Source organism: Varroa jacobsoni, unplaced genomic scaffold (genome assembly GCF_002532875.2).
Source record: "Varroa jacobsoni isolate VJ856 unplaced genomic scaffold, vjacob_1.0 scaffold_437, whole genome shotgun sequence".
Classification (NCBI taxonomy): domain Eukaryota; kingdom Metazoa; phylum Arthropoda; class Arachnida; order Mesostigmata; family Varroidae; genus Varroa; species Varroa jacobsoni.
Window position 1 is genome coordinate 138126 of NW_019213339.1, and position 10600 is coordinate 148725.

General features: G+C 37.6%; 1 protein-coding gene and 1 long non-coding RNA gene across 2 annotated transcripts in view; one reads left to right on the plus strand and one right to left on the minus strand.

The window, feature by feature from the left end:
* The first annotated feature begins 100 nt into the window (after positions 1-100).
* On the plus strand, positions 101-4987 carry LOC111260414 (uncharacterized). The gene is made up of 2 exons (XR_002680329.2): positions 101-518; positions 4112-4987. It is a non-coding gene; the product is annotated as an uncharacterized LOC111260414 (long non-coding RNA).
* A 331-nt stretch (positions 4988-5318) lies between these two features.
* Vps2 (vacuolar protein sorting 2) overlaps positions 5319-10600 on the minus strand; it is a 9910-nt gene continuing 4628 nt past the window's right edge. The window contains exons 4-6 of the mRNA XM_022833161.2: positions 7898-8066; positions 7602-7718; positions 5319-6724 (exon numbers count right to left, since the gene is read on the minus strand). Coding sequence (XP_022688896.1) covers positions 6542-6724; positions 7602-7718; positions 7898-8066 — 469 coding nt within the window. The 3' untranslated portion in view covers positions 5319-6541. The remainder of the gene's footprint in view (positions 6725-7601; positions 7719-7897; positions 8067-10600) is intronic.

The window sequence follows — 10600 nt, forward strand, 5'->3', positions numbered from 1 at the left end:
CCACTGCGGCTGTTGACGACACGGAAAAAAACAAGAAAGACCCACAGCAGTAATATTCTCTCAAGAGATAATATAGTCCGCTAGCTGCCTTTAGCAGTGTATGTAACTCCCTATTTACTCACGGGGCGCCCGATATCCTGATCGCCCCTTCGTCCGGTCGTCTGCTCGTTTGTCCGATGACCTGCAGCCTCTTGCAGTTGCTTGGACTGTAGCGGCTGCTATCTGTTCGCGAATGTTTAGTGAGCGGCCAGTGTATGTCCGCTAAATATTCAGTGGAACACAGTTTATCTGCTGGTTGACGCACTTAGCCCGTCATCGAGCTGGCAGGGGGCAGAAAAAAGAGAGAGAAGGTTGAGAGCTGGGCTAGACGGTCGCTGTGGAGACGTTGAATAGCCTATTGCCGGTAGTCATGCGACAGCGAATAGACAGATTGGTTGCTTTAACATCAGCCTGATCGAGAGCAGACGACATTACGACGACTAGCGCCATCTTGAATTAAGACAACGACACGGTCTAATGTGAGTGTCGAACGACAAACGTGTAACGCGCAAGTTGCAGCTCCAACAGCTGAGCAAGCGGAACCAGGTTTCGTCACCAAACCAAGATTCAGGGAGAAAGAATCTTTTCTTACTGTTTTAAGTACAAGTTCGCATGTAAATCGTCGCGTTGCGTTAAAACAGACTACATTGAGTAACATGGAGGATGATTGCTTCTACGGCTGCGGCTGTTTTGAAGTGCAATTTTGATAAAGGCTGATAAAGTAGATAGATAACTAACTAACGTGCTGGTTAGCTACTTGATCTCCTGGCGGCGTTCAGTTATTGGCGACACAGTATAACTGTCAGGCAACGTCAGCTATTATACCTCTCTAGGTCTAACCTTATTTAAATTTTTTTTTTTTGAAATGTTAAAGGTCTCCGCCTTTGTCCCGTTGTTATTACACAAAGCGTCATTCATAAATTTATTTGCGGAAAGCACATGTTGAATGCAATACACGCATATTCATTTATATTAAAACTGTTTAGCTGAGTCGCATATGACATCATATACTATTGAACCGTAATCTTTATTGCGCTTAATAAAATTGTATTGAATTTAATTCGGCTAGCGCTCGCTTAGCAGAGGCGTATACACTGACTGCTCGGTGGCATCGCCTTTGAATCAAGAGTGTTACTACTAAATCAATCCTAAACTATTATATTTTATAAGGCTAGTAATATCTTATATAAGGCATTGCTAACTCTATGAGCCGCTGATCACCGTGTTACTGGATATACTCCTTTTGGAACTCGAAAACACGTCACTTTCGTGGCTGTAATAGCTGCCGTGTGTTAGTACAAAAACAGTTGTTGGAAATGCCTAAAATGAGCTTTAGATGACTGTTTATTATCGATCAAAAAAGCTGACATGAGACAAGCGAATATTCAGCACATAGTCGTATTGTTGTACACAGACACCCTCGTCTATAGCTTCCTATGAGAAGGTGAGCTGGTGTACCAATTACCTTTGGGAGTATACCTCTGAAGTGCATAGTTCATTTTAGTTAATTGTATCTTAGAAAGCGCAATAAAAACTGAAATATAAAACAGGTTCGTGAGAATTTGACGAAACTGCATTAGGTGTTACGCTTACAATAATGATGCTTTATCTAAAACTTAGTTTATTTGGAAATTGTTTTGTTTTTTTTTTAGTAATTGGGTACATTGTGACGTTTCGTAATCTTCAATGCTTTGAAGACGCGACCTGTTCCTGCGAATGACACATTCAATGACTGCTAAACCCTTAAAACATAAAGAAAGATACAGATCACATTTAGACCTATGTATTTTGGAAAGCTATGCCTAGGTTGGCCAGCTGTACAGCTGGAAAAAAAGCCCTTTGATTTTTTTTCTCTAAAGATTAAAGCTGACGGTTAATACGTAAGGTAATCCCATCCCCGCTAGTATAAGAGAGACTAGGGATAATAAGAATGTGATATTTATCAATATTCTTTCAATTGACAGGTTTCTACTAAATTTCACTGGCCATACGCGTGATGAGACTCTTTCACGCTTAATACAATCACCTTATATTATGCTTGGTATCTCCGTTAGCTATTTATCAGACGAATGGCTACATGGCTGGCTCATGTCAGCACGAAACGAACTATGTGTCTATGCCTGAGTTCGAACCTAAACCACAACGGGTCGCTTCTTAAGATTAGCAGGCAAAATGCGGTACCCACTAAGCTATCACGGGAACAAATATTAAGATCAGGCCTCGGTCAAAAACACCGCGGCGGTCACTTCGTCATTGATAGTCGTAGGTTCGAATGAAAATTTTGGATGACACGTGACCATCAGACTTCGCGGGTATGTCATTAAATTTTGTAGTATCTTTGGGTGCCTCCCATGTGCTAAGAACACAGTTCAGTAGTCATTCCTAGGTAGTGTTAGTTAATATACGGTTATACTATCAGGCAACTTTTTCTATGTCATAGCTAGTATGCTTTTCGTGAAAATATATATGTAAAAAAAACTCGGCAAATCACATCAAGATGGCTTCTCCAAAATAATGAACCTTTTCGATACCAGAGTTTCAAAAAGACATAATATATACAAAAAGACATATACATGACCTGGCCGTTGGTTATAGGAAGCATGCAGCAGAAAATAGATTTACGTCAGAAGAAGCTGAATAAGGTTTAATATGCAATAAACCCGTTTTTTATAGCAAAAGTTATTCGTTCTTCGATCTTGGAGGATATTACGTACGAGACGATTATCGAAATTTTTAAGGTTCGTAACTACAACACCTGACATTATGAACAAAGACAAGTTCATTCAGGTTTCCGATTGAATTCGATTTCACGAAGCTCGTGAAGACTAGAATCCAACACACGACTCTTTAGTATTGTCTAAGTTTTTATGGTAAGTGCAGCCGACATATTAACTTCTTCGTCACACTTTGAAGTCCACACTGGCTGCTTTTTAGAGTAATATGATTTATATCCTGTATTCATTATTTGAATTAGTTGGTGGATAAAATATCCGATTACCTGGTGGAGGGAGGAATTTCTGCAAAACCTTTGAAAAGTTTATCATCTCATGGAAGATTCCACGCGGCGTTTTGTATCTGCACGATCGAAATCTAATAGCACTTCCTAGTGACGTTTGCGATTTGTTTACAATGATGAAGTCTATCCATTAGACTATTGACGCTTACTACGCTGAGGTTCTCGATATTCTCTGGGTCCACAATACACCAATAAAGTTATATTCCAAAAGGAAATAAAGAATGAGTCGGAAGTGACCAGATATAAAATAATATTGGTCTAGAATGCGATACAACCTAAAATTTCGAAGATTTAATAAATTAATGGCAGTTACAGAAACACTAGTTAATAATAATAGTAACAGAATATATTGAGTTTGTCTGAGAAAGGAAGTTGATGGTAATAGTTATCAAAGCTACAAAAATCAAAATTTAATAGGCGTTAGTTTCCTGCCACAGAGTCGGTCATCTACATTGGCTGGTCATCGATTTTTATCACATAGATATTTATTTGATCTTTATCAATAATAACAGGAATTAATATACGCTAAATATACAAACAAACAATGAATACAATAATCAAGGCTTATAAATCATTATGATAGCCTGTTAGCCTTGGAGAAGGAATCTAGCGCTAAAATTAGATGGAAAGCGCTATCGGGTTAAAAATCCAGTCTGAGGTTTGTGCAAAGGTGTCACTTTAAAACACTGTTTCGTTCAGAGACACGTCATTGGACGAAATCCGATTATTGTATCGCGCGCTGACACTGATTACACATTCAGCAAAATTAAACCAGCGGAGCACTCAGGTTCAAGATTAAATCAGCAACATCAACAGCTGTGCAGTATATTCTTACCATTACTACGTCACGGCTATTAAAAACAAATAGTACAGAGATCGAAGCCACTGAATAATATTTTGCAAACATATTAAGTAAATAAACGATGGAGCCGCAAAAGCAATCATTGAATAATAATGATTATAACTTCTTACGAATATATATATAACGATGATGAGAATAATGAATAAATGACAGAAATTACCTGCCCTCTAAAACTGTAATTTTCTTAATTCCAGTAATACCTACGAATAAAAAACTGGGCGAACGCCTTTCACAGCCGAATAGCCGAGCCCTTAGCAGTATATCGTCAAAACCACAGGTTTGGGCCCTACGAAGTGATATATTCTACTTATAAAGACATACTGGAACTGAACTGAAAATGATGATGTGAACTAAGGTGTTTAGATCGTTAACGCCACGATATTATATATACCGACATTTCCTTGCAAATTCTGCGTAGAATCTAGTCTCAATGAATTTAGCAGAAAGTTGCCGCATTGCCTGAGACCTCCAAATGCAATATTGAAGTAGCCTTTAGTATTGCGCCAACCAATCAGAAGCTGCTTCGTAATTAATGAACAATAGCTACACTGGTATAATATTGCAAACAAATCAAAGGGTTTTATGTTTATGCCTGTTTATCATTAAACGTATTTTTGTCAGAACAGTAATACGATGTCGATGTAACTTTATTATAATGTTTGATTATGCAAAAATAGTTAGCAAATATTTGCCTTTTTTGCGCCTGCAGTAATGCATACATATTCTCATGAACAGAAAAATAAGGTTTTGTGTGTCAAATATACATTCTATAAAATACGAGTCAGGAGAAATCTTAACTCACATTGTTTTGTTACCGGATTACGTACTGTCCTTCTGTGGTCGACTAAACATGTAATGCTAATCGGATGTCTACCTAGATATTGTGGTTATTTAGATCATATACAGCCGGAATCAATTGGCCACGACTGATTTTTCTTTGACTTCTCTTGTGAATCCAGTTTTTACGGTAACAGCTTTTTGATTCCAAATATGCTACTGATGAATATAGTCTACTAAAATAGCAATAAATAAAACACATATCAAAGAAGCTGTCGGCCCTGTTCTGTAAAGCTGCTCTTGTAGTTTTTCTAGCTATGTTATTAGGTCTTAGGTTTAATAATTAGTTCTTCATTTACAATTTCTGAAATGTTTTGAATTAAATAGTAGAAACTGTAGTACTAGACTTATTTTTTTCTATAATCGTTAAGAAGTAGACTAGAGCGTAGGGCCTTGGTGTTTGTTTGCTGATTAACGATTCGTTTTTATGGTAATGTTAGTTCCGTATATACGAGACTACCGGCGAGCCTTTTACTGAGTTATGTAAAAAACGTGGATTTCAATAATAAAAAAAATCCTAAACAATACAAGAGCCTCCTAGATGATAAAAAGTAAAACGACTCGTTGTGCAACAAGCAATTCAACCGTTTATTTATATCTTAATTACAAACATTTATTTTTGCCCTCAGAGTTATATTTACACAGATGCCGCCCTTGTGGTTGTGGCAATATTGATGACGGTTTACTTAGCAGTAAATAGTTGTGTAATCAATACGAATGTTACATAACTTTAATTATGGAACGGCTTACATAGCATGATTATTCTACCAATTTCCTTTTTCTTACGACAAAAATATTTCAAGATAGGGAGATGTTTGCAGCAAACAGTCCTTCACCGACTAGCTCAGCAGGGGTAACTGTATTGACATAGATTAGGACTCAATGAGTTAATGATTTAACTCACATCTATTGCATACGTAAGGAATACATCCTAGACACAAGTGATATTTTCCAGTTTTTTTGAAAGGAGGTTTTTTGGGTAATAATTCTTTTCTACTAGGTATCTATGTTTCCATGATTCTGCAAATCGAGATGGGATTTTGGAAATAAACAAATATCCACTTTTAAAGAATAAAGGTCTGTTTTGACCATTAATAGTACTTACTTGGGGAAAAATCCCTAAATTATTATGCCTCATTTTTGCTGAAACAAATACCGTTCCGCCTAAATCAAGTACGTAAACTCCAATAGTGAATTTGCATGAAACTTTTCTAAATGTTATGAAAGTATGTTAGACTGAGGCTAGGTTTAACCTGTCATATGAAAGGAAAAAATATCTTTTTGCATTTAACTTAACACGACTTTTGAACTTGTAATCAATTCGCAACAATGGAGTTCATACTTTTTACGGAATCGAAATTCATCCGAAAAGATATCAGATCCCAATCTGCTTGCAAATTTCTAGTCACCTCTGCTTAATTACCGCTCCTACTATTTTATTTGCGCGTTTACCCATTACATTACCCATAACTCTTGCCACTACGAAGCGACTCTATAACAGGATGAGAGTCTTCGTACACCATATAAACGCCACAGTACCAGTGTCTACAATAAGGTATAATAACAGATTGTCACAGGTTTACATTTTGAATGGTTTCGACTTTTCTCGTTCATATTATTTTATGGCGGACGCACACCATATATAAGCGGCCGTATATAGGGTTTAGCTACTTGTGTTTTCCTAAATTTCTCATACACAGAACATTCTTCACAAATATACCGTTGATCTACATAACAGTTACTGTTACTGTCCTGGCATTTGATTAGGTAGACCGGTAAATTTATATCTACTCGCGACGGAGTTTATCGAGTCGCGCCATGAGGTCGGCGTCTGCGTCGTTTACGTCGCTAGTATTTTCGGCGACAGGTGAATTTTTTGCAACAGTGCCGGTCTGTAGTACACTACCTCCTGCTGTGTCCGGGAGTTCTGTCAATTTGGCAGCAAGTTGCAATCCCAGCTCATCAAGAACCTGAAACAGCCTCGTGTTACTTTGAACTAATTGCTAGTTGTTGTTTTTTTGGTTCGTTTTTTTTTGGAACAGGATTTTATAGCTCAATAATGCTCTGGGTGCCTTTAAACAGAAGCTCCAACAATGTAGCTGGGTCAAACAAAAAACGGAATGTTTAGTTCACGCAGTGGTGATCACTGGAGTATTCTTCATATCGTCCTAAAAAGTAAGCTCGTAATCGTCCAACAGCAACATGTACTTACAAAGGAATACACCTTGCAAGATCCTCTTTGACCAAAGGTCCAGGTTATTCTGAACCCCAGCTAGCTTCTTTGCAAAAGTAGCCTCTACAATGATCATCTTTTCATCATGTATCCATTACATGATGAAAAACATTAAATGAAGCCTTAGAACAGGTCGAAACCAAAAGGCCTACCAACATATGACTAATCTTAATTTTGATTAAAACACAATGTCTACAAACGTTTTGTATAACGTTTGTAGACATTGTATCATCGCGGCTGTTGTTTACCTCTTTGTATAGAGGTTTAGCATTTAGATTTAGCATACGCCTCGAATCTGTCATGATGTACACTGGATCCTTAAAAATGTGCAACTCAGAGCTAAGAACCTCTACACGAAATCTATTTGGGCACTATATTCGTAAAAATTTATGGAAATACACTTTTAAATAGTAGCATAATAATAATAATAATATAATTATGCTTGCAGTTGTTTTAACGCATCCTTAAGCTCTTGATTATAATTCACCAAATACGGATAAATGACTAATAATGATTTCTTAATTAAAATACACAGGTTTCAGTTAGCTTTAACGATTATAATTCTTTTTGTCACGAACCATATCATACTTTTATGCAGAGTTCTTATCTCTCACCTGGTTGACAATCTCTTCGGACTCTTCCTCGTCTCCTTCATCCTCCATTGCATCATCGATCGCGTCGTTCATCATGTCCTCCTTAGCGTCCATCATCATAGACTGTTTTTCAAACTCCTATTTTGAAAAGTCGTACAAGGACAATGCACGCGTTAATACATTGTTACTATTATACGCAAATGTGAACCATAACAACCCAACGATATAATAATAATGCAACAGGCTCATGCACAAGGAGAAAAAATTCTGACCCCTTATCTGATAGGCCATACGTGATCTACATCAGAATATCGTACCATCATAATCTTCTGTATCTGCGGTAGATTTAGTTGTCTGTTCATGCTTCCCATTGCGCGGGTCACTCCGCGCATGGCCTGCGCCATCGCATTTTGTGAGCGAAGAGTCTGGATCTTTAGGGAAACGCCTTGTATGTTGGCCTTCATGAGCAGGAACTTCTTGATATATCTACATCGCAGAAAAAACGACTTACATCAAGTTGTGTACGAACAAGCTATCATTTTCTTGTTCTTTATAGAAAAAAAAATAAGATGTCGACTGTTTTATTTATTGCTTCCAAAAACTACATCTGTAACTCTATAATATCTGTTATGCAGAATAGCCAAGAGATTAACCAAGCTGATACGAACAAACACTTGGAGATGCCTAAGAAAATCATAGTAAGCTTCTCTGACTGATAAACAAAAAAGTAGCCAAAGAGTTAAAAAAAAGATTCGTTTATTAGAATTGTAGTTTAATAGCAGCTATATTTAGCGTTGTCAAACTTACCTAAGACTATATTATCTAGCTAGTCAGTGAGACGGACGTATAAACTATATAATTACAATGAATGTATTGCTGGTTTTTTCTTGTTGTAGGTACATAATGCCCTCCGGCGGGGCGGTCAATCGCCAGTGGTCAGCGGTCGAACCTGGTCATTGTTGTAAATTTGGTTCCAGCAATAAGAATTAAAAAAGCGTTCGAAGGTTCATCGATATCACGGGGGCTTTTGCAGTTTAAACATGATTATGCAGGCTTCCAGTCCAATATTAAAAAAACAGCGAGATCGCGCTTCATCGCCGCGCCTAAGATCACCACGTATGCTGCCCGAAACTAGAGCACACAACTGTAAAGCACTTGGATGAAAAGCAAACACTACCTTATACACACATCATCATGAATCAAACAAACACCCAATACATACTCCAAAATAAGAGCACACATGATAAACATACGATTTTTCAGGAAATACCTTACAGAAAAAATAAACCAACCCCGTTTAAGGGATGCGTTAGACTAGAACCATCTAGAGCATTAAACAGTTAAACTTGTAGCAGATACTTTCGCTGGAATACGGGCAGATCCAAGGTTCCTAATCGCACGATTAAAACAGTTCAGTACGAGAGGGCTGAAAAGTTTTATATTGCGGCAATCGACGTTGTTAACGGGAATCTAAACACTATTTTTTTTTACTAGGGTCTGAAGGACAGTGAAGAAACCGAACAAAAAGGTCACAGTGACATAAGATACCGCATCTGATATTACTATGATGCGTAAATAGACCTGAGATAAACTAGAGAAACCTATATTAGTATCGTGTAATCATTCGCAACGTGCAGCCAATATGCAAGAACTTAATTACTTGGAATATTTTACGACAGACTTCGACTTGTGAGGCGAACACCAATCAAACTGCTATGCCATTGACCACAATATACTATTAAAAATGCTAGATGCAAAGAACATAAAAACGATGTTTGAAGATACTCGGGTATCCAGATGCAAAAGTAGAAGTAGTGGTGATATCTTAGTAAATAACGTGTTTGTATACTAAGACTAGGGTCACGTTTCGGTCTAGGTTCAACCCCGGGCATCGACGTATTTCGTTTCGTTTTAGGAGCCAGGCGTCTGATGAAATGCCTAATGGGAATACCAGACGTAGAGAAGTAATATAACCTGAAAATTATTTTGACGAAATTACCTACGTGACGCTCTTGCGGTAGTACATCAGAACAAAGCCAATGACCTTATGGGCGGATTTTACGGACCAACGCGAATGGTATATTAGAGAACAACCATCAGTACCCACTATCAACACCAGACGACAACTACACTAACGGTGAAAAATACTTATCGACAAGAGATTTTACGGAGACATCTTTTTAGATTGGAGTTCATAACGAATCAAAGAAGTTACTGACAATCCATACTCCTAAAGGCACAATATAAAAGAACCAGCGAGTTCGGTATTGCGGACGCCCCATCGCAACTTACTACTAACTAAAATACTTCTAGAAACTAAAAATTTCTTCTAGAAATCAGTTTTCGTTTAGCAGCAACATTGAAAGATGTCCGTTATGATGTAATTTCACCTGAAGCTATTAACTTTCTTGAGACAAATGATCCAAAATTCTGTCAACTAACGATTCACTATTCTGCTTCTATAACTGGCATGATTCGCTATCCATAAGGAAAAGATGCTTTTTTTCAATAACAGAATTACAATACTAAAAGATTTTCAAGCAGTCTTATCGAAAGAATTACTCGCTAATCACTAAGGCAGAACCAAAAGAAAACAGGCCATAAGATTCTGCATATACTGGCCGCTGATCAATAACGACATCGAAAAATGGTCCGAAAATGCCCTCATCGCACTAAACAATCTAAAAATCTAACGAAAGTACCCATACATCATCGGGATCTTTTGATCACATACATCTTGATTTTGCTAGTCCTCTAGAAGGGGCAAAATGTTTTTCATTACCGTCGACATATATTTCAGGTAGCCTACTAAGTTCAGCTACAAGCTTCACAAAACCATCAACGCACTACGGCACGTATTCATCACTGAAAACGACTCCCAATTCGCATCATGAATAGTCGAAAATTTCGTCAATTCTTTAAGAATTAACTATGTCAGGGCTGCACCACTTTATCCGGAGACAAATGGCTGGACAAATATTTGTAGGTCCACGAAGACTTATCTTCAAAAAATCAAGCAT